Genomic DNA, 24,191 nt, shown 5'->3' with positions numbered 1-24,191 from the left:
TCAATTATCAGTGCTTCACTGGGAGATGTGCTAATGAAATCTGTCAGGGGTGAATTTAGGGAGGATTTTTTGACTTAGTTGAAAATATGCAAGTGGAGTTTGTACTGAGGATATAGTCTCAAATTTTATAAATGTGATGTTTTTCCCATCATGTACATGGGATATTTCTAGGCAAGGTCAGATTGATATTAACAGATTATTCTGAGGCATATACCCATGGCCCATTTGCTTTTGATCTGCAAGTAGCTTCTCAAAAAGCTGTAAAATGGAAAAATAGCAAATATGTATAGTTCACTTGCAAGAATATGAGTTTTCTGTCTGTGGAAGTTCTTTTGAAAAGGACAACTGGCTTTTGGTTATATTGTTCAGAAGATGTAATGTTGGTTTAGTTTGTATATTTAATTAGGCCAACATCACTTGAAAATTATGTTTTCATTACCAGAAGACAGATTGATGGGAGATAATACCCTGGTATGATGAAGTGGTAGATCAGACACATCTGGTTCTTGGTAAACTACTGACCATATTTTCTAGTTGCACCTAAAAAAGCCAGCCTCTCAAGAAAGAGCTGAAAGAAAAAAAAATCAGATGCTTTTGGTTAGAGTCTATTGATGTCAGCAAACGGTGTACTGGGATGTGGGTTTTCTGTCTTTTTAAATCTTAAATTTTGTATTTGTTGATTTATCAAAGTAATAAATAGAAATGCATATTTGATCACAAAATACCATTTGTAAATAGGTCTGGTCTCCTGATCCTGAACTTTCTTCCATGCCCTTTCTTTGTGTCCTTTCCACCTTAGTGACTTGTGAACAACAGTTGGAAATTCAGGAGGAACTTTATCCTGTGTTTGGGAAAGATAGGGTACTTGTTACATTCTCATCTTGGACACTTCTTCTTACATGGCAGGTGAAGAATGTACCATGATCTGTACTCCTTTTTCTAGGTGTTTTCCAGTAGGGACTTGTGAAGTAGCTACTGAGGCTGTGTCAGCCCTGGGCTCAGCAGCCCTGGAGATACACTGTTACTGATGGGATTGGGCTGGTAAAAAACAAAGTATGAGAGCAGAAAACTGAAGTAGGATTCATTTCTTTAAGATTATAGATTCCAGGAGAGGAGGAAAACCAGGTCTTTCATATATTGAGTTTGCAGTTTGCTCATAAATATTAAGTCATTATAGAAGAAGTTATTTTCAAGTAAATATGTGAATTTCCACTTTTTAAAGTCATGAGATATTTCAAACATACAAAATAAAGTAGCAGACAATGTTTCTACCCCTGAGATTAGCCGCTAATATGTGTGTCTTCCATGTGTCTTCCCGTACTCTAGGGGTCTGGGAGTAGGCAGAAGCAGCTCATTTCAGTCTGTCCTTAAAGTATTTCTTGAATAGTAACTGTTTTAAGTTGTAGTAAAATATAAATAACATGAGTTTACCATTTTATCTATTTTTTAAAGATTTTTTTTATTTATATGACCCAGCACAAGTAGGGGGAGCAGTAGGCAGAGGCAGAGGGAGAAGCAGGCTCCCCATGGAGCAAGAAACCCAACATGGGACTCGATTCCAGGACCCAGCAATCATGACCTGAGCCGAAGGCAGACGCTTAGCTGATTGAGCCACCCAGGCACTCCCATTTTATCTATTTTTAAGCATTTAATTCAGTGGCATTATGTACATTCATGTTGTTTTGCAACCATCACCGCCATCCATTTCCAGAACATTTTTATCTTCCCAAGCTGAAATTCAGTATCTGTTAAGTAGTAAGTCCCTATGGACAATACCTCTTTTAAGGAAGATGTTTGTTGGCTGATACGAACCTGTTGCTAGAGTGCATTGAAGAACTTGAAAACTCCGTTGATGGGATTAATTGTTTGGTGGGCCATCTGGAGGATTCCTGAGTCTAGGGAGTGGAATTACTGGAAGTGTTAGCATTACCAGGCCCTCGGAGTCAGAGGTTCATCAGGGTTCTTAAGCTGTGGGTATAGGTACTGGGGAGCCTGAGTTGCAGCTTACTAGCCCCCTTACACTTTCAGAATCCTCCTTCTGGAAAGAGGAATCAAGTTAGATTCTTTTTCATGGATTCTCTGTCCCCTTTGTGATTTCAGGGGCCCCAAATCAATCATTGTTTTTATTAGGTTGAAACGTAGTTTTGAATAGGTGATATAGTTTTGTCCATCTACATGACATAATGTAATTCAAAATTGCGGGCAGCCCTGGTGGCTCAGCGGTTTAGCGCTGCCTTCAGCCTGGGGTGTAATCCTGGGGGCCCGGGATAGAGTCCCGCGTCGGGCTCTCTGTGTGGGGCTGCTACTCCCTCTGCCTGTGTCTCTGCCTCTCTCTCTCTCTCTCTCTCTGTCTCTCATGAATAAATAAATAAAATCTTAAAAAAAGAATTGCATATAGATGTAAGAAGAAATTCCTGAAAAGATAGTAATTAAATATGTCAGAAGTGATTCATTCTTTCTTTTTTTTTAAGATTTTATTTATTTATTCATGAGAGATACAGAGGCAGAGACACAGGCAGAGGGAGAAGCAGGCTCCATGTGGGGAGCCTGATGTGGTACTCGATCCTGGGTCTCCAGGATCAGGCCCTGGACTGAAGGCGGCACTAAACTGCTGAGCCACCCAGGCTGCCCGAAGTGATTGTTTCTTGAAGGTATATCTAAAGTGATTTTTACCTTCTTCTTGGTTCTTCTCTCATTATTGAAGTCTTTTACAGTGAACATGTGTTACTTACATTTCTAGAAAACGCTTCCCAATTCGGGGCCATGAATTCATTACCTGTAAACAAGCTAGGCTAAACCAGATGAGAAGTTTTCACATGGAGCTCTTGGAGCCTTTGAAAGTGGGCTGAGCAGCTAGGCCTCTTGCCTCTGGGCCCCTCTCTAATGCTATTACCGTCTGAAGAAAAGTTTCCACATATGAAAATGGCTAACCACTGCATAGATGGTGACTAACATTATTTTCAGCTTTGAAATTCTGAGAGTCTGTTGTTTCTGCTCTCTAAAGAGCTTAGAAAAATACATAGGCTGGGGTGACTTTCAGAATATTTAATAAAGGTCAGCACCATCAGTCAGAAAATGTGGGTCTAGAGGCCTGCAGGCTGGAGGTTATCTAGAGCCGCATCGTGTAAGATGGAGAGATTCAGGGACAGAGCTGGGGGGTGGGGGGGGTGAGGTGTTGGCCAGGTTGCTTAGGATGGTGGTTGTTTATCATCATCGGTTCAGCCACACCTCAGCTCTGGGTGTGCAGCATGCCAGCAACAACTGCACGTACTTAAGTGGATTAGTGCTATTCATCAAATGAAAGCAAAACAGGAAATAAAATTCTTTACTGAGTCCATTCCAAGATATTCCTTTTCCCCCTGTGTTCCCTGCCATTTCTACTCAGAATAAAAAACAAGGAACTGATGCCCCTGCAGGTCAACATCCCCAATCATGCTTTTCTCCCAGCCCCTGTTGTGTTTGTGTTCCAGGTTGTCATGTTGGCAATGTACAACTTGTCCCTGGAAGGAAGTGGACGGCAAGGTTACTTCCGATGGAAAGAAGATATCTGCGCTTTTATTGAGAAACATTGGACCTTTTTACTAGGGAATAGGTAATGTGATTTTTTAAAATATTAGACTTGCGTGAACAGGTAAAGAACAAGGTACATGAGATTTGAGACTGTCTGATGAAGCCGTTTAGGAATGAGTACTTGTGGCAATTACAAAGAATGTTTTAATTCCAGAAAATGTTATTTTTTAAATTAAATAACTTGTTTACTATGGAAAACCGAAGTGGAAGTATATACTATAAAAGTATAGGTTTCCAGGGGGACCTGGGTGGCTCAGTCGGTTAAGCGCCTGCCTTCGCTCAGGTCATGATCTCGAGGTCCTGGGAGTGAGCCCCGAATTGGGCTTCCTGCTCAGCTGGGAGTCTGCCTCTCCCTCTCCCTCTCTTCTGCTTGTGCTCTCTCATTCTCAAATAAATAAGATCTTTAAAAAAAAAAGATAGCTTTCTAGACTTTTCTCATCCTACTTTATTTTTTTTTTAATTATTTATTTATTCATGAGAGACACGGGGGGTGGGGGGGCAGAGACACAGGCAGAGGGAGAAGCAGGCTCCATGCAGGGAGCCTGACATAGGACTTGATCCCAGGTCTCCAGGATCACGCCCTGGGCCAAAGGCTGCGCTAAACCGCTGAGCCACCCAGGCTGCCCTTCTCATCCTACTTTAGAGGAAACTCTTGGTTTCTACTGAGCATGAAGAGATTTGAAGAGATTCTTAGAAAGTTAAAAAACAGAAAGTTGGATTGCCCGAGGCTGTTTAATAATTGGATGAGTAACCATGTAATGTAAGGATATAGGATCATTATGTCCTTTTGAAATCAGTGTCTTACAGAAGGTCAGAGGAAGAAACGCAATGGCAGTGACAGGCTGTATCTGTTTAAATTGCTCTTTATTAACAGACTCTTATCAGTATTTGTTTTTATTAACCAGAAGGTAGAACCTGTAGATACGTTTCAGTATCACAGCACTTAGCTAAGTCTAGGCGCATTAATACATATACACCTTGTTCATTCATTCCACTACATGATAGTGCATTGACTTACTGCTGAGCACGTCTCCTTGGTGGTGGCTTTGGCTCATCAGACCTATGTATTCCAGTGCACAGATATTGAGACCACATGTTTTAACTAAAGGTCCATGCAGCTCAGACAAGATTTTTATTGCTATTAGGGATCAGTGAGTTTGCAAGTGCATTGGCGAATTGTATGAGATGCTGATTATTAGTTTGCCGTCTGAAGTCCCATGTGAGGTTCATAAACCTTGCCTAATTGGGTCAGTGTAGATGTGCTACAGACTCTGATCACAATCAGAAGAGGAAGTTTGTACCTGCCCTACTCTAAAGGCATTGTAGCCTGTTTCCTTGGGCCCTGAGAGGTCACAGCTCTGCCAGCATCATTTGGAGCTCAGGGAGGGCAGATGAGAAGAGAGGCAGCTTTCTGAAGGCTCGCTGTGAGGAGAAAATAGAAGAGATTCAGTACATTTTTACAAAAGGGGTTATTTTTGTTCTTGAGTTATTTAGTGCTACTAAGAAAAGAAATGACAGTATAACTGGTTCTTTTCTTAAAGAAAGGAAATCTGTTGTCTTAGTTTAATGATTTAGCACTATTTATGGAGCTTAATATACCCCATTTATAAGGCACAAGAAAGGGAAAAAAACGATAAAATTAGATCTTGGAATGTTTTCATGATCTCTCAGTGCCATTCTGCTTAGTAGATTGTCTTCTGGAAGAAATTGGATTTAAATTGCCTGTTTTTAAGGATTTTGTCATATTTTAATATAAGTTCAGTTGTTTCATTTGTTCATTTGTAGAGCACGTCTAAGAAGAATCAGCCAAGGCGTTTTTCTTTTTTTTTAATACTTTACTGAAAGGCATTAATTACTTTCCAGTTCCTATGTAGTTTAACCATTAAACTAGTGGATTTTGGCTGTGTTAGTGTATCACTTGAATTACCATTTACTTATTTAAATCAAGTCACTTTTTTTCCTAATAAATACATTCATTTTAAAAAGGAACTTTATACTACCATAAGTGGAAAACCCATATCATTTGCCATACATAGAATGACACTATAAAAATAGATGTGCTAAAAATAAAACAGTGCTATTAAATTATAGCTGGATCCCAAGGCCTGTAAAGGCAATCGAGGCCCTCTGTCTTGACCTAAAAGGGCAGCAGTGTGTGTTAGGGAGAATTTAAAGCAACAAACTTACTCCTTGATCTAACGGAGGAAAAAAAGATTATTAAAAATTACTCTGTGAGGGGCACCTAGATGGCTCAGTTGGTTATGCTTCTGACTCTTGGTTTCAGCTCAGATCATGATCTCAGGGTTGTAAGAACCAGCCCTGCCTGCTCCATCCTGGGAGTGGATTCTCTCTGTGCTCCTCCCCTGCCTGCTTGAGCCCGTGTGCTTGTGCCTGCACGCTCACACGTGCACACTTTCTCAAAAAAAATTCCCTGTAATTCCTTGTCAGTTTCCTGCCTCAGTACTGTCCTTCACTTTGGGAACTGCTGTGAACATCAGTGACTGGAAAAGTCACCTGCAGCCCCTCACCAGAGGCAGTCACCATGTGCTCATGGTTCTCTGTGAGCATACACAGAATGACTATGCTCCAGGGAAGCAGCCCACAGAGGACATGCACAGTTAGACTTTTTTCATAGCTACTGAAGATTTTAATTCTGCTATCCACAGAACATTCTTTAAATTCTTAAGGATAAGCATTTCTCATTTGCCATAGGATCTAAGAGTATAGTATATACTGAGTAATGAAGTACAAGATTTGAATACATTTTCTTTCAGATGTTTAGGCTCTATCAGGCTTTTCTTTTATGCCTTTCAGAAGTTTAAATACGTAAAGATTTATTTTACTATGTACCTATTGTGGAAACAAATTTAAACATATACAAGAGCTTTAATTAATTGGTGCAGTTTAATTGCCTTTGTTTTTTTGTTTTTATTTATTTATTTATTTATTTTTTGTTTAATTGCCTTTGTATGTGTGATCATTTAAGCTGCTTTTATAATCCTGGCCTTGAATTTTTCCACCAGGTATAACTTTTTTTTTTTTTTTTAATTCCAGTGTAGTTAACATACATTGTTCTATTAATTTCTGGTATATAGCGTATAGGAGGTATATCTTTGATTAGTGAAGAATACTTTGAATATTTTTCTCTATTACCAATTATTATTGGTATTATTATCAATCTCTATTGATTCTTAAGATGCACACATTTTAAATTTTTGCATCTTTGGCAGCTGGATACAATTTTACAAGAGGTAGTGTGTCATAATTGATGGCTAGTTTTTTTGTTGTACATAAAATGATATATCTTAAAGTCAGTGGGTCTTACAGTTGATGAAATATGATAAAACACATTCATAGTATTTAGAAAATTTTAAATGATACGACAAGGATTTCAGGAGGATGGCAGAGTCAGAAGCACCAGAAGTCTTTCCCCACCTAAACTGTAGTTGCAATGGTAGAATCTGTCTCATGTAACTATCTTGGATCTCCAGAGCTATATTGGAGGTTTGCAACTGCCAGGGTGATGCTTGGAAGGTAAATTGCAGTTGATTTTGGTGGATTTCATCTCTTAGCACAGTGACATTTCCCCATTCCGCACCTCTCAGCCAGCAGCGGTGCACTTGTTCCCCAGATAACTCATACATAGCTTGTGGGATCAGGGTAGACAGAGGGACCCTGTCCTTCAAATATTAGGAATCTGCTCTGATCACTGATTGCTGCTTCTGATCACAAAATGTAGATAAAGAGGTGGGTTGCACCTCCCCTGAATTGTTGCAAACCTTTCTCCCTCTGGCTGAAATGACCTTGAGGGGACATGAAGGGCTGACACTCTCCTCCCAGCCTTCATTTTTCTCTTTGTCCCGTTTTTGGAGTCAGACATTGAAAACTGAGACAATCAGGGATCCCTGGGTGGCGCAGCGGTTTAGCGCCTGCCTTTGGCCCAGGGTGCGATCCTGGAGACCCGGGATCGAATCCCACGTCAGGCTCCCGGTGCATGGAGCCTGCTTCTCCCTCTGCCTGTGTCTCTGCGCCTCTCTCTCTCTCTCTGTGTGTGTAACTATCATAAATAAATAAAAATTAAAAAAAAAAAAAAAAAAAGAAAACTGAGACAATCAAAAGTAACCACACACACAGAGGGAATTAGAAAGTCACCATGCATGCCCATGGGAAGGCACAGGCTTAGAGATGACCTGAGAAGAACTTAAATTTTTACCTCGGGCTGATCTTTGATACAGAGACACCCTACAACAATCAAAAACAAAAACCTTTAAACCACAGAGAAGGAAAAGAATCTGATCTCCAGAGTTACTGCACTATTAAATTCAAATATCCAGTTTTCAACAAAAAATTATAAGGAATACAAAAACAGAAAAGTATGGCCCAATCAAAGGAAAAAATAGTAAACAGAAACCGTCCCTGAAAGCCACCTGCTGGTGGATCTGTCAGACAAAGACTTTTAAACAACTGTTAAAGATACCCAGAGAAGTGGTGTGGAAAAAGTCAAGAAAATGATGTATAAACAAAATGGAAATATCAACAGAGAGATTGAAAACCTAAAAAGAAACCAGAAAGAAATTCTGAAGCTGAAAAGTACAGTAGCTGAAATGAAAATCTCCCGGGAGGGATTCAGAAGCAGGTTTGAATGGGCAGAAGAAAGAGTAAGCGAATCTGAGGGAAGGACAGCAGGAGTTACTAGTGGTCTGAGTCACAGAAAGAAAGTTGGAAGAAAAGCTAGCAGAGCCTGAGTGACCAGGACGGGGACAGGAGGAGGGGGCACAAGCAGCTGGACTACCATACCCACTGTTTGAGGAAGCAAGTGGAACATGCCTCCCCTCCTGACCCTGCCCCCCCCCAAAAAAACCCTTTGGGGAAGAGGGGGCTTGGAAAGGTTAGAAAAAGGTACAAGGACTCCTGGGTGATTCAGTGGTTGAGCATTGCCTTTGGCTCAGGGTGTGATCCCGGGGTCCTGAGATCGAGTTCCACATCGGGCTCCCCACAGGAAGCCCACTTCTCCCTCTGCCTATGTCTCTGCCTCTCTCTGTGTGTCTCAGATGAATATATAAATTCAGTCCTAAAAAAATAATAATAATAAAGGTACAAATGTGAGACAGGTGCTCTGGGACCAAAACACTGGGGCAGAAGCTAAGGTGTCAAAGAGTGGTCCTGCCTATTAATGTTTATATTTGTGGTTTTTCTTTGTTTTCTAGCACTTCTTTGTCTCTAAGAATGCTTTTTTCTTTTTGCCTCCCTAGCAATATTTTCCAACAGTTAAGTCTGGTTGTCTTAGGAAAGACTGGTTCAGGATTTCTGGTAATTATGTTTTCAAGGTGGAAATAGAAAAGTTGCCTTTAAAAGATTTTTTTTTTCTTTAAAAGAATTTTCAACAGGAATCTGGATAGTTGACATTTTATGTATCATTTAAAATTTTTGTTATATATTTCTTCTTTTTTTTTTTTTTTTGTTATATATTTCTTCTTTTTTTGCCCCCCCCCCCCCTCCAAGCTGGTTATTCCCCCAAAGTTCAACTCTATTTGTGGAACATAACATAGTTTTATTCCACTCTCCTACGTACGGGCATATAGGAGCAGACAGAGGTACATCCAACTTCTGAGGTAAATGAACTGTTTACAAGGGCTAAGGATTCTCTTCCTTGCTTTCTTGAGAGCTTAAAAGCAACTCAAGTTCATTTTAGTTAGCCCGTGGAACTCCATAATCATGATGATTGTGATAAGTGTTTTATGAGCTTTGTTTGAATTATTTCATTTTAATCCCCATGGCAACCTTATGAAGTAAGTTCTGTTATCCTGATTTGAAAGAAGAAACTGAGGCATCCAGAAGGTGGTAGAGCAAGGACTTGAAGCTGGACAAGCTCCAGACCCTCTCTCTTTTTTTTTTTTAAGATTTTATTTATGTATTTTGAAAGTGTATGAGTGCAGGCATGAGTGAAGGGACCGAGTGGGGGACAGAGGGGGAGGGAGAGAATCTCAGTCAGACTTCCTGCTCAGTGCAGAGTCCCACGCAGGGCTGGTCTCATGACTCCAAGATCATGACCCAAACTGAAACCAAGAATCAGAGGCTGAATGGACTGAGCCACGCAGGCACCCCTAGAACCTTTCTCTTGACTCTTAGGCCTTGTTTCTTCAAAAAATTTGAGGTTCTGTAGCATATCATAGGCTTTGATTCCTAGAGTATATGGAGAATGTTATATTCTCCATATATGTTATACATAACGATAGAATGGAAAGGCCAATAATTTTTAAATTTTTGGACTTTTCCAGGAAAAAGACTTCGACCTGGTGGAGCACAGTAGCGGGTTGCCTCAGTGTGGGAAGTCCGATGTTCTTCCGTTCAGGTGCTCAGGAATTTGGAGAACCAGGGTGGTGGAAGCTTGTTCACAACAAGCCTCCAACAATGAAGCCTGAAGGAGAGAAGCTGTCTGCCTCGACTCTGAAAGTAAAAGGTACTCTTGTGAGAGTGGTACAGGATGTGCTGGCCAGGCTGAAGTCAAGCAAGTGTGAGCTTATGAGACATCCTGCTTGTACTAGGCAAGCCCATCTGCCTCTCTGGAGCTACTCTATTTGGCCATTTCATTATGGCGTGTTTTGTGTATGCTATAAATAAATATTCTTAAAAAAAATTATCATTTCCTAATCAAGTGGCTAGTTGTATATGTGCTCCTGAGGTGAGCATTCAAGTTACAAGTTCTGTAAATTTCCTTTGGTATCAAAAAAATTCTCTATTTCCAACCTTATTTTGTTTTACAATTTTTAATATGGAAATATTTGGTTTTTAATTTTTTTTTAAGATTTTATTTTTTTATTCATGAGAGATGCAGAGAGAGGGGCAGAGACATAGGCAGAGGGAGAAGCAGGCTCCCTGCAGGGAACCTGATGTGGAACTTGATCCCAGGACTCTGGGATCACGACCTGAGCCGGAGGCAGATGCTTAACCACTGAGCCACACAGGTGCTCTATGGAAATGTTAAACATATACCAATATGAATAGAAAAATGTAATGAATCCCTATGTACCTTTTCCCTCACTTTGGCAGTTAACTGCTACCAGTCTCATTTCATTTAGACTCTTGGGTACCTTCCCTCAACCCTCCACCCATTGGATTATTTAGAAGCAGATCCCAGGCATCAACATTTAATTCTTAAACATCTCAATCTGTTATCTTTAGAAGATAAGGAGTCTTGTAGCCTATGCATGATGCCACTCTCACACTTAAAAAAAAAAATTAACTCCTTACAATCACACATTGATCTGATTTTTTTTTTTTAAGTCTAAAGAGCAGGATGCCTAGGTGGCTCAGTCTGTTGATCATCTGCCTTGGGCTCAAGTCATGATCCCAGGATCCAGGGATGGAGCCTGGAGCTGTGGGTCTGGCTCCCTCTTGCTCTGCCCCTCCCCCTGCTTGTGTGTGCACATGCTCCATTTCTCCTTCTCTCTCAAATAAATGAAAAATAAAATCTTAAAAAAAAAAAAGGTTTTAGTGAGCTTTAAATTTTTAAAAATATAATTGAGAAAAAATCAAATAGAATTGAAAAGTAGAAAGCCTGACAATGTCCCCCTCCCCCAGAGTAACCACTGCTGTCTCTTGTGAATGCTGTTAAAAATTATCTCTGCATATTTAAGCTTTTTATTTTTATTTTTATTTTTTTTGAAAAAATAAACTCATACTGTCTCTGTTGCCTCTTCCCCTCACTTGGATACCCTGGACATCTTTCCAAAGCAGTACATGTAAATCTACCTCCTTTTATTTTTATTTTTATTTTTTTTTGTTTTCTCATTGTGTTCCTTTGGGTGGTCTTAATATGGTAATATATAATAGGCCATTCCCCTGTTGATGGATGTTTTGGTTACTTCTTCCTCTTTACTGTTGTTATTTTAAATAATACTACAATTGTACACATTTGTGTGTAAATTATTTGTGATAAATTCCTGGAAATGGTTGCTGTATCAAAGGATGTGTTTATTCAGAATTTTAATTGGTATTGCCAAATTATCCTGCAAAAAGTTGTGATAAGACTTCTGCCTTACTAGAAATGCATGAAAGTACCCATTTACCCATATTCTTGCCTAACATTACCAATCTTTTTTTTTTTTTTTTAAGATTTTATTTATTTATTCACGAGAGACACAGAGAGAGAGGCAGAGACATAGGCAGAGGGAGGAGAAGCAGACTCCATTCAGGGAGCCGGATGTGGGACTTAATCCCGGAACTCCAGGATCACGCCCTGAGCCAAAGGCAGATGCTCAACTGCTGAGCCACCCAGGCATCCCACCAATCTTTTAATATTAACCAGTTTTGATAGGCACAAGATAATATTTATCATTTAAATTTGCATTACCACTTTTTTCTTAAGAAAGCTCTAAGACTTAGTTTAGGTCCATTCATTGACATTTCTCTATTTTGAACATAGTAAGTTCATAATAATAAATTAGCAAAAGAAACTGAAGTTGAAATATTTATTCTTTAAAATTTAGATATTTATTTTTTCCTGGCAGCCTCAAAGCCAACTTTAGATCCCATCATTACTGTTGAGGGCCTTCGAAAACGGGCAAGTCGAAATCCGGTGGAATCTGCCATGGAATTAAAAGAGAAAAGGTCTCGTACTCAGGAAGCAAAGGACATTAGGAGAGCCCAGAAGGAGGCAGCTGGCTTTCTTGACAGGAGTACTTCTTCAACTCCTGTAAAGTTTATAAGCCGTGGCCGCAGGCCAGATGTGATTCTAGAAAAAGGAGAAGTGATTGACTTCTCATCCTTGAGCTCCTCAGACCGCACCCCACTGACCAGCCCATCTCCGTCTCCATCTCTGGATTTCTCTGCCCCTGGGACCCCTGCCTCTCACTCGGCCACACCCAGCTTGCTTTCAGAAGCGGATCTGATTCCAGATGTGATGCCACCACAAGCCTTGTTTCATGGTAAGACTTGTTCTTGCGTCCTTTGCTTTACATGTGGGCCATGATATCATGCATGCGTTTTCATCTTGTGGGCAGTGTGCCCTGCATTCCTTCCTTCCTTAATCTTGATCATACTGTCTTGCCCTCTGTACAGATGATGATGAGATGGAAGGCGACGGGGTCATAGACCCAGGGATGGAGTACGTTCCACCCCCTGCCGGGGCAGCAGCTTCTGGGGCAGTAGTTGGGGGCAGGAAGAAGGTCAGAGCACCAGAACAGATAAAGCAGGAGGTTGAGAGTGAGGAGGAAAAGCCAGACAGGATGGACATTGACAGTGAAGACACAGATTCCAACACATCTTTGCAAACCAGGGCTCGAGAGAAGAGGAAGCCTCAGCTGGAAAAGGAGAGGAAAGCTAAAGGGCCCAAGTTCACCCCGGTGAGCATCTATGAGGAGAAATTGCTCCTGAAGCGGCTGGAAGCTTGTCCCAGTGCTGTGGCCATGACACCAGAAGCTCGCAGACTGAAGCGGAAATTGATTGTCAGACAAGCAAAAAGAGATAGAGGATTACCACTTTTTGACTTGGATCAGGTTGTTAATGCTGCTCTTCTGTTAGTTGATGGGATTTATGGAGCCAAAGAAGGAGGAGTTTCTAGGCTTCCAGCTGGACAAGCCACATACAGAACGACCTGTCAGGACTTCAGAATCCTTGACCGATACCAGGTAAGACTCTTGGGGGCACAGTGGAGGTGGGACAGGCAGCACCATGAAGTGTGCACAGCTCTGCTGGGACTTAAAATCCTGAGTGATTCTGAGAGGGAGGGAAAACAGCAAGGGAGAAAGATACAAAAATTACTGGGCTTTATTTTTTGAAACTGAATTATTCATTATGAAAACCCCTTAATACATCTGGGTTTGTTTGTTTCCTTTTGGGTGTTCAAGACAGAGCCTTGACATTTTCTTTGCCTCCTCTAGTTTCTGGCGGGGACTGAGTTTACACATGGTTTGTGTCATAGCTCTGAGTGACCTTTTTTTTGAGGACATATGATACACCATTCCATATACTGAGCAAGATCGGAGGACACATAAACATCTACATAGGTAGGAGACAACACATAGAGGTAGATAAGTGCATGTCAGCGCTGCTTGAGAATATCCAGAGGAATATTCTGAGAATGATTAATTCCACTCAGAACTTCAAGAATATACCTTTCCACAGCACAAACAAGAGGCCTTATTTTCCTGAATTTTTGCTAGCACTTGTTCATAAGCAGCCTTTAACTACTTCGGTTAATCTCATGGCTGTGAAGTGAAATCTTATTTTTTATTTACATGTCTTTATTTACAAATGAGTTTAAAAAAAAAAAAAAACAAATGAGTTTAAACATTTTTCATGTTTCCAAGTTGTTTCTGTGTCAGTGAATTGCCTATTTGGATTATTTGCACATTTTTCTGTCTCCTTTGGAAACTAGTGGGCTGTTATTGCCAGTGTTCTGATCTTATTCTGTGATGTACCATGTGTGGAGCTCTTTCTTCTATTGTGTTGGGCATGTGGTGTGTGGGCCTTTTCAATTTGAAACTCTTCTGGAGTTTTCATTTCCTGTCTTCTATTTTCTCTCTCCTGTCTTTTTAGAGCACACCTATTATTTAGATATTTGACCCTCTAGACCAGGGGTCAGCAGGCTTTCTGTAAGGGGGCAGACAGTAGATGGTTCTGGCTTTGCAGGCCATTATACTCTGAGTTGTAACTACTCAGCTCTGCTGTTGTGTGAAAGCCAGATAAAATGGATGGGCGTGGCTGCGTCTCAGTGACACATTATTTTCTACAACAGGCTGGATCTGGCCTATGAGGTATAGTTTGCTGACAACCCCTACTCTAGATGGATCCCTTAATTTTCTTTTTTTCTCCTGTTTTGCATCTTTCCTTTCCTGGGAAGTACTTAGCTACCTGCCTGCCTGCATGCTAGGGGTGGGTATGGAGGGCCAGGAGCCTACCATTCAGCTGGCAGACTTCCCTGAGCCTCCCGGTTTTCACTCCCACCCTTGGCTGTGTCCAGAAGAGATTCTGGACACTGGGGCATCGGGCAGTCTAGTCTTCTGCCCATGGAGGAAAAGGTCGTTTTTGGATGTGGGCAGTGAGCGTGTAATCGGAGGCTTTAACCTCTTTTTTTTTTTTTTTTTTATTTATGATAGGCACACAGTGAGAGAGAGAGAGGCAGAGACACAGGCAGAGGGAGAAGCAGGCTCCATGCACCGGGAGCCCGATGTGGGATTCGATCCCGGGTCTCCAGGATCGCGCCCTGGGCCAAAGGCAGGCGCCAAACCGCTGCGCCACCCAGGGATCCCTAACCTCTTAAGTAAAGAGACTCTCACCCACAGTCCCTTCACCCACTCTCAGTGTTAGCAGGACCCACTGCCTTGCTGCCTTTCCTGAGGCCCTTCATGTAAATCATGCTGTTCCTGGTCTGTCTTCATTGCTGCCTTAGGCTCTGGTTCTCTGGTTTCAGCTGTTTGCCACTTACTCATAGTCTTTTGTTGCAGTCATCTGTTCATTTTTTCTTTGTTCCTGTGGGTTTGTCTTTTTAATGCCTATAGTTAATTTTATAAATTGTGAAATGTGTCCAATGACAATAGAAGAATACATAGAACATATCTGTATGATTTATAGATTAATAAAATAAGTGCTTCTATGTCTATCTCTTGGGTTAAACAGAACATTACAAGCACGTTGGAGGTTCTGTGTACTGCCTACTCCCTCCTCAGAGGAGCCACTCTGAGTTTTTTATGTCACTAAGTAGGAGGCACTGATCTAGCTGTGTAAGGACTTTGCCACTATTAGAGGAAGGCTTTCAGGAGAGGGTAAGCTGAGCAGTGCCTCCAGGTCATTGTTGTAGAGGGAATTGTGCCCTCCCAAAGGACATATTGACATTTCAGCCCTTGGTACCTGTGAGTGTGACCTTGTTTGGAAATCAGCCCTGGGACACCTGGGTGGCTCAGTGGCTGAGTGTCTGCCTTCAGCTCAGAGCATGATCCTGGAGACCCAGGATCCAGTCCCACATCAGGCTCCCTGCATGGAGCATGCTTCTTCCTCTGCCTGTGTCTCTGCCTCTCTCTGTGTCTCTCATGAATAAATAATACCTTTAAAAAAACAAACAAACAAAAAAAGGAAAATGGGCCTTTGCAGATACGATTAGCTAAGGTTTTTTTTTTTTCGTTTAAAAGATTTTCTTTATTTGTGAGAGACACACAGAGAGAGGCACAATTAGCTAAGTTGAGGTCACATTGGAACAGGGTGGACCCTTCATCTAATCTGACTGGTGTCCTTATAAGAAGAGGAGAGACACAGAGACAGACCCAGGGAGGCCACCATGTGATGGTTGAGGCAGAGCAATGAAGCTACAAGCTAAGGGACATTGAGGATTGGTGGCATCACCAGGAGGTAAGAAAAAGCTTGGAACAGATCTCCCTTAGAAATTCAGAGAGAGCACCGCCCTGCTGACACCTTGATTTCTGACTTCTGGCCTCTGGAACTATGGAAGAAGTTTGTTGTTTAAGCTACTGGTTTGTGGGCCATTGACCTAGCAGCCTGGGGAAACTCATAGTCATACTCTGGCTCCAGCTTCCCTGACCCCTTTCCAGAGAAGTCAGTATCCCAGGTCATTAGGCAGTCCCAGGAAACTTGAGGCATCTCACAGTCTGACCATCAGGCAGGGCTGCTCTGTGTACCACACAATGTGGCAGAAATCTGGGCAGGGGCAGCAGGGCCCTCTCTTTCTTGCCTCTGGACTGATGTGCTTCCTTCCAGCTTGTAGGAAGCCAACGTGATTATTTGTGGGGCCCTCTCCTGATCCAGGGAGTGGGCATGGGGGGAATAGAGGAGTATTAGAGTACATGGTGAAACCCAGCTGAGTACTGATGATATTCTGAGCTACAAGTCCCTGGGTTTAATAGAGGATCCAGTATACCTTACGATCCAGCAGTCATACTACTGGGTATTTACCCAGAAAGTACAGATACGAAAACTCAAAGGGCTACGTGTATCCTGATGTTTATTGCAGTATTACTTACAATACCCAAACTATGGAAGCAGCCCAAGTGTCCATTGATAGATGAGTGGGTAAAGAAGATGGGTTTTACAGGTATACATAGGTGTATATAGATACACACACACACAGAGTAGAATATTACTCAGCCATAAGAATGCCATCTTGCCATTTGCAACAACATAGAGAGTTATAATGCTAAGCAAAATAGGTCAGAGAAAGACAAATACCATATGATTTCACTCATGTGGAATTTAAGAAAAATGAAGGAGCAAAAAAGGTAAATCAAGAAACAGACTTTTTTTTTAATGATTTTATTTATTGATGAGAGACACAGAGAGAGGCAGAGACATAGGTAGAGGAAGAAGCAGGCTCCCTGTGGGGAGCCTGATGCCAGACTTGATCCCAGGAGCCTGGGATCATGACCTAAGCTGAAGACAGATGCTCAACGACTGAGCCACCCAGGTGCCCAAGAAACAGATTCTTAATTACAGAGAACAAACTACTGCTTGCCAGAGGGGAGGGGGAAATAGAGGATGGGGAGCGAGGAAGGCATTTACAGTGAAAAAAAATAAAATGACAAAACTAAATAAAAGGTGGTGCGCTGCAGCAGGGACTTAAGATGATGGCCTCATTGTGCATGCCCCTCAAGTGACACTTGTCACTCAGTAGTGTTGGTTACACCTTCTCTAGAGAAGGGACCTCCAGACGTCTCTGGGGAGGCAGCCACCTGGCAGTAGGAGGTTGAGGATTATTTGAGGATGGAACTGCTGTGCAAACAGCTTTTACCTGCTCCATATTCTACCTCCCCATTTATCCCTAGCTCCAGAGGAGTCTGACGCTGCTACAGAGTTTTAGGAGTGTGCTGCAGTACAGATTGGTCTGGTTCTCACCTTACCCAAAGCCAACTTGGAATTTTGGCTTTAAAGTAGTATTTGTCCATCTGCTTCCCAGATGTTTCTTCCCATGATCTTTCTATTTTTGTATGCTACTCTTTTTTTTTTTTAAGTCTGATTCTGTAGTTTTAGTGGGTTTTTGGGAGGGAATAAAATTATGTGATTAATCCCCCATCCTGACCTGTGATTTTCATATCATTTTAATGTGGTGACACATGAGAACAGCTATAAATGCATTTGCTCAACCCATACCCTTTCTTGTTTTCAGATAAATACAGTCATAGCTGTAAATGTACCTATAATACTGATTTAGCTATGACTTACGACTTTAGATATACAGAACTTTTAAACTATCTTTTAGTAATTGATTTAATTTCTAATTAAATTATGTTGTGGTCAGAGAAAATAGTATATATGATGTTGATTCTTTGCTATAAAGAAAGTTACGTGCTCTGTTTTTATTCTTATAGGCCGTAACTCAGGACATATTTTTCTCTATTGATTTTTTAATAGTATCATGTAGTCTTCCCTCCAGATAGGATATTTTTGCATGCTTTTATCTGTTTTTTTTTTCTTTTGTATTTACTTAAATAGCAGTAAACCTCACTTACTTGTTTATTACTCTTATGTGAGTACGACGATCATGAGTAGGAACTTGCCTTCTAATATGTCAAAATACATTATAAAATATATTAACTAAAATAATGTGTTATTGGCATAGAAAGTACAATATACATCAATGAAATAAAAATAACCCAAATATGTGTATATGTACACACAGTATAAATGAATATAAGCCTAGATTAATTTCTTGCTAGACTACTTCCTTTAACAATTTTTAAAAATATGGTTGTTTTGAGGTTAATTTTGAATACCTATATGCCTAAAAATACCTTCATTTCACTCTTGTATTTAAATGATAGTGTAGCTGGATATAAAATTATCATTTTGGTTTTTCCTTCAACATTTTGAAATTATTACTCTATTATATATATAGTGTTGCTGAGAGCGGGCCCCTCTGTTGGTCTTATTCTTGTTTCTTTGTAGGTGGTCTCCTATTTTATTCTCCCATACCCTGGAAGCTTTCAGAATTTTGTCTTTGTTTCTAATCTTTAATTCTTTTTGAGCATTTAAAGTAGTATTTTCAGTCTCCTTTATTTTGTTTGACACCACTTCACCTTCAGTCACAAGTGTCTTATATGCTGATTTGTTGACGAAAACCACTAACCTCTATGCTTCAGAGCCAAGTACAGCACGAAGACAGAGTTTGGGATAAAAAAGGAACAATAGTTTTGTTGCTTTACTAGGCAAAGGAGGTTGCAGCAGGCCAAGGCCTTTAAAACTGCGAGCCCGCCCAGAGAAAAGATCTAGCTGGTTTTGACAGGATTTGTGTATGTGCTGCCAGCCTTGTTGGACATGTCTTCAGGATCATACTGGGTCCCTAAAACAAAAGGCTGAGAAGGGAGGCGGAGAGGTGTGTGGAAGAGAGGGAGAAGGTTACTTTAAAATCGAGCTTCACTGAAGCGTTAGTGCAACCATTTTGATTTTTGTTCAACTTTATGCTTTTAAGCGGTTTCATCTTGACATTTTTTTACATTGCTTTTATTTAAGTTCAATTTGCCAACATACAGTATAACACCCCGTGCTCCTCTCATCAAGTGCCCATCACCCAGTTACCCCAACCCCCTTCCCACCTCCCCTTCCACAACCCTTTTCATTTCCCAGAGTTAGGAGTCTCTCAGGGTTTGTCTCCCTCTCTAATTTTTCCCACTCAGTTTCCTTCCTTTCACTATTTCTTATATTCCACGTACTCATCTTGACATTTATCCTACTTTTGTTCTTTGAACTTTCCGGATTTGTGATTTTGGTGTGGTGTCTGATTAATTTGGTGAAATTCTTCATCGTTACTACTTCAGTTATTTCTTCTGTTCCTTTCTCTTCTTTTTCTGGTATTCCTCTTAAGTGTATTTTACACTTTTTGTGGTTGTAACACAGTTTTTGATATTCTGTTCTTTTTTTTTTTAATTTTTATTTATTTATGATAGTCACAGAGAGAGAGAGAGAGGCAGAGACAAAGGCAGAGGGAGAAGCAGGCTCCATGCACCGGGAGCCTGACGTGGGACTCGATTCCGGGTCTCCAGGATCGCGCCCTGGGCCAAAGGCAGGCACTAAACCTCTGCGCCACCCAGGGATCCCCCTGTTCTGTTTTTTTTTAGTCATTTTTTTCTCTTTGCTTTTCAATTTTGTAAGTTCCTTTTGACATATTCTCAAGCTCAGAGGTTCTTTCTTCAGCCCTCTCTAGTCTACCGATGAGCCCACCAAAGACGGTTCTTCATTTCTGTTACAATGTTTTTGCTCCCTAGCATTTCTTCTTGATTCTTTCTTAGAATTTCCATAAATTGCCCATCTATTCTTGGGTATTGTCTGCTTTATCCGTTAGAGCCCTTAACATTTTAATCATAATTGTTTTATATTCCCAGTCTGATAATTCCAACATCTCTGCCATGTCTGAGTCTGGTTCTGTCTCTTCAGGTGGTGTGTTTTGCCTTTTAGTGTACCTTGTAATTTTTTATTGAACTCCCAAATATGATATCTTGGGTAAAAGGAACTGAAAAGTAAGCCTTGAGTGGTACAGTGGTGAGGTATAGGGTGAGAAGGGTTCTGTGGTCCTATGATTAGTTCTCAGTCTTTTAGTGAACACATGCCCCTGGGCTGTGACTATCACAGTGATTCTCAGATTTGCCTCCTCAGTTAGGTGACATGGAAGGTCTGGCGGGAGCTGGAGGTGGCTAATTCCCTTTCCACAAGTGGGTTAGGCTCTGGTAAAATAGTTTCTCTTGTGGGCAGAACTTGTTAAGAATAAGGGACTCTGACATATTTTCAAAACAGCTACCTTTTCCCTGCCAGAAGCCCGAGGGGATTTTTCTTTGATCCTTACAATGAGAACCTGGTAGAGCTCCTGGAGGTAAAAGTCACAAATGTCCCCTTCCCCAAGTTTTTTCTTTCTGCATTATCCACACTGTGCCTCCAGCAATTTGTCCATTGCTGGGTAGGTTTTCCTACCCCAGCACTGGTTCCTGGAGGTTTCTACTCTGCTAAGTTATGATTCCCTGTATTCACCTGTTTGTCTTTCTCTGAGCTCCCAATTCTCTGATGGGTCTACGAAGAGTGATTTTCAGTTTGTTCAACTTTTTACTTGTTAGGATACAGTGACGACTTCCATTCTCCTTATATGCTGGATGGGAAACCAGAAGGCCTTTTACATGTTTTTTAATCTGGGAAATTCTTCATCATTGCTTCTTTAAATATATTCCTCTTTTACTTTTCCCCTCTTTTTCTGGACTTCTTATATGGATGTTGACACCATTAATTCTTTTTTTTTTTAATTTTTTATTTATTTATGATAGTCACACAGAGAGAGAGAGAGAGAGGCAGAGACATAGGCAGAGGGAGAAGCAGGCTCCACGCACCGGGAGCCCGACGTGGGATTTGATCCCGGGTCTCCAGGATCGCGCCCTGGACCAAAGGCAGGCGCTAAACCGCTGCGCCACCCAGGGATCCCGACACCATTAATTCTTTCATTTATCTCTTCCTTTGCCTCTTTGAAGAGTTCCTCAATCTATCCCTAACTCATTCACTCAGTGCTTTATTTCAGTGATCATGTATTTAATATCCAGTAATGAATAAGAGATTCTTCATAACTATACTCATTCCTGTTCCCAGGTTCCTTTATTATCTTGGAGTCTACTTATGCTTTTTTTTTTTTTTAACAGCCTTTTTGAGATACAACTCCCATACCATACAATTCCCCCCATTCAAAGTGTACAATTTGGTGGTTTCTGCTATATTCACAGAATTGTATAACTATCATCATAATCAATTTTAGAACATTTTCATCACCCTGAATGGTGTAGCTATTACTGGCCAACCTCTATACCCAGCCCCCATTAATCTATTTTTTACCTCTATGGATTTACCTATTCTGGACGTTTTGCATAAGTAAAATCACATAATAAATGATCTTTTCTGACTGTATTCTTTCACTTAGCATGTTTTCAAGATTCATCCATGTTGTAGTATATATTAGCACTCCATTCCTTTTTATGGCTACATAATACCCCATTGTATGGATGCACTACATTTTGTCTATCCACACATCAATTGATGGACACTTGAGTTGTTTCCAGTTTTTGACTCTTGTGAATAGTGCTGCTTGAACATTGGTGTAAACGTCTTCTTGTGGACATAAGTTTTTGTTTCTCTTGGGTATATACCTAGGAGTGGGATTCCTCAATTAAATGGTAACATATTTAACATTTGAAGAACTGCCAGACTTTTCCAAATTAGCTGCACCATCTTATATTTGCTCCAGCACTTTATGAAGACCTTGACTTCTCCACATGTCATTACCAGGACTTGATACATCTTTTTGATATAGCCATCTTAGCGGGTGTCAAGTGGTATCTCATTGTTGTCTTAGTTTGCACTTCCCTGATCACTGTTTATTTGCTTTTTAAAAATGCTTAGTTGACTTGTAAATTAATTCTGCCCTTTTCCAGTATAGTTTGTTTACTTTCTTTTGCACTGCTTGTTGACATATCTTGATTTTTTTTCCCTTGTGAATGAATATTCCCTTAGTATAACCAGGTACCTTTGCTGGTATATACACCTGAGGAAAGGGCAAAAGTCTGGTTCTTAGCTTGTCACCCTCTTGGCAGTTTTAAGGCTCTAGCACTATCCTGTTGTGACCCCTCCAGCTGACACTTGCTGGCAAGTTGATTGGCAGAGATCCATTCAGAGCAGAGCTTGCAAGAGGAAATGGCCTAACTAGGAAGTGCCCCCATCCCTACCTGTGATGGAGAGCCTTTCTCTGCACCAGGCTGCCCTTTGCTGCCTCACCTACCCGGCCATCTTCGGTTGCTCCTGGGGTTTCTCACAGCCTTTTTGTTCCATCTTCCCTCACTCTTGTGGCATCTTTCAGGATGGGTTTGGGAAAGGGACCCAGCAGCCCACCTACTGCTCCATTTTGTTTAGAAGTTTGAAGAAACCCATGTAACATTTTCAAAACTGTTTAGCTTTGGGTTGCTTCCCTCCTCCTCGCCCCATACCATTTCATCATTCAGCAAACCTAAGTTGGGTACTTGATGTGTGCCACACACTCCTCTAGTTGGGGACACTGTAGTGAATAAGGGCAGAAGGTGCCTGCTAGATGGAGCAGGGAGATACTCCCATGAACAGGAGATGACAGGACTAACTAAATGGGATCATTTCCTGCAAGGTGGATGTGGCAACGGGTAGGAGAGCAGAAGGCAGTAGTACCACTTGGGACAGGGTGCTTGAGGACAGCCTTTCAGTGAAGGTCTCACTCGACCCCATCCTGGTCCACAAGGAGACCCAGATTGAGGAAGGTTCAAGGCAGAAAGCCCAGGTGCACACTGGAAAGCACCAGATAGTTTGGTGTCTGGAGCTGGAGCATGGTGACTGCAGAGGAAGTGGGTAGGAGATGAAGCCACAGAGGTTAACAGGCAGATCCTGCAGTCGCAGGTAAGGACTATGAATTGTAAGGAAGCCATGTAGGAATTTTGACGAAGGGAAGGGAATTTATTTATTTTTAAAAGAAACATCTAGCTCTGTGTGGAGAATGGTCAATAAGGGGTGAAAGTGGGAGCAGGGAGACTGATGGGAAGCAGTGGTAGTGATCTAAGCTGAAGTCGAGGAGGGGCTAGATGGAAAGAAGTTAGGGTACTAGATAACGTCTATGGAGTTCCACACAACTCTCCTTGAGACATGAACCAAATTGTCTATTATGGGAAAGTGGTTTGTTGGCTGGTGTTTCAGTTATCTTTTGCTGCATTATAAGCCACTCTACAACTGAGAGGTTTAATATTTAAACTTTCTTCTGATTCTGTGGGTTGACTAAGACTCAACTGGGGGGTGGTTCTATCCCATATGCTGAAGGCTGAGGTCATTCACATGGCTGCCTTGAGCAGGTAGCTGAGTCAGGATTGGAATGACCAGGATGGCTTCCCTTCCTCCAGAGCCCATCTCTGTAGCCTGTAGACATTCATTGCTCCAGCCTGGACACCATGGCAGTTGGACTCAAAGAGACAGAAGGTGGAAGCTGCTGGTCCTCTTAGGGCCTCGGCTCAAGGTCCCAGAGTGTTGCTTCTGACGCCTTATGATTGGTCAGGCCCACCCAGATTCAAGGGGTGGGAACAGATTCTGCCGCTTGACATGATGAGCCATATGAACCCACAGGCACAGGAAGAAGTGTTGAGGCTGTGTTTGGAAATTATATGCCTGGCTCTGAATTTCCCTCTGAAACTTACTGGAAAGTCTTAGAAGACTTTCAGAGTCATCCTTTGAAAGTTTTGGTGTCCAGTTGGGGAAAGTAATGAGAGCAAATTATAAAAGAAGGAATTCTTGCTCTCTTGACAACAAAGTTATTTTCTAGGGTAAAGAGCAAACTGACTCTCCCACAACAACTCAAGTTTCTAAACTTCATCCAGGCCTTGGCAAACCACTTTATAAATGTGCCTTTTAATCTTCCATCTGGGCTCTTTGCTATAAAACCTTAATTGCACATGTTCTGTTACTACATGGTGAGGGCCCTGGAGCAGCACTCCCAGAAGCAGGCATCTCTAGTCAGGCTTCCAGGGTGAAGCCCACCTGTTCTATCAGGACACCCACCTAAGGAACACAGAGCCACCTCCTCATTCAACCCCTGGTAGGGCCTCTCTGCTTTCATGATTTGTCATAGGAATGATAGTCCTACA

The 24,191-nt window shown here is 41.4% G+C and overlaps 1 protein-coding gene across 1 annotated transcript in view; it reads left to right on the top strand.

The window, feature by feature from the left end:
* The window catches only part of KAT14 (lysine acetyltransferase 14), a 35,114-nt gene that overhangs the window by 3,665 nt on the left and 7,258 nt on the right, over nucleotides 1-24,191 (top strand). Inside the window, exons 3-6 of the mRNA XM_025469213.3 lie at nucleotides 3,471-3,592; nucleotides 9,849-10,030; nucleotides 12,081-12,497; nucleotides 12,631-13,199. Coding sequence (XP_025324998.1) covers nucleotides 3,471-3,592; nucleotides 9,849-10,030; nucleotides 12,081-12,497; nucleotides 12,631-13,199 — 1,290 coding nt within the window. The remainder of the gene's footprint in view (nucleotides 1-3,470; nucleotides 3,593-9,848; nucleotides 10,031-12,080; nucleotides 12,498-12,630; nucleotides 13,200-24,191) is intronic.

The sequence above is a fragment of the Canis lupus genome, chromosome 24, assembly GCF_003254725.2.
Source record: "Canis lupus dingo isolate Sandy chromosome 24, ASM325472v2, whole genome shotgun sequence".
In the NCBI taxonomy this organism is placed as follows: Eukaryota; Metazoa; Chordata; class Mammalia; order Carnivora; family Canidae; genus Canis; species Canis lupus.
Note: the sequence above shows the minus strand (reverse complement) of the source record. Positions and strands in the feature narration are given on the sequence as shown.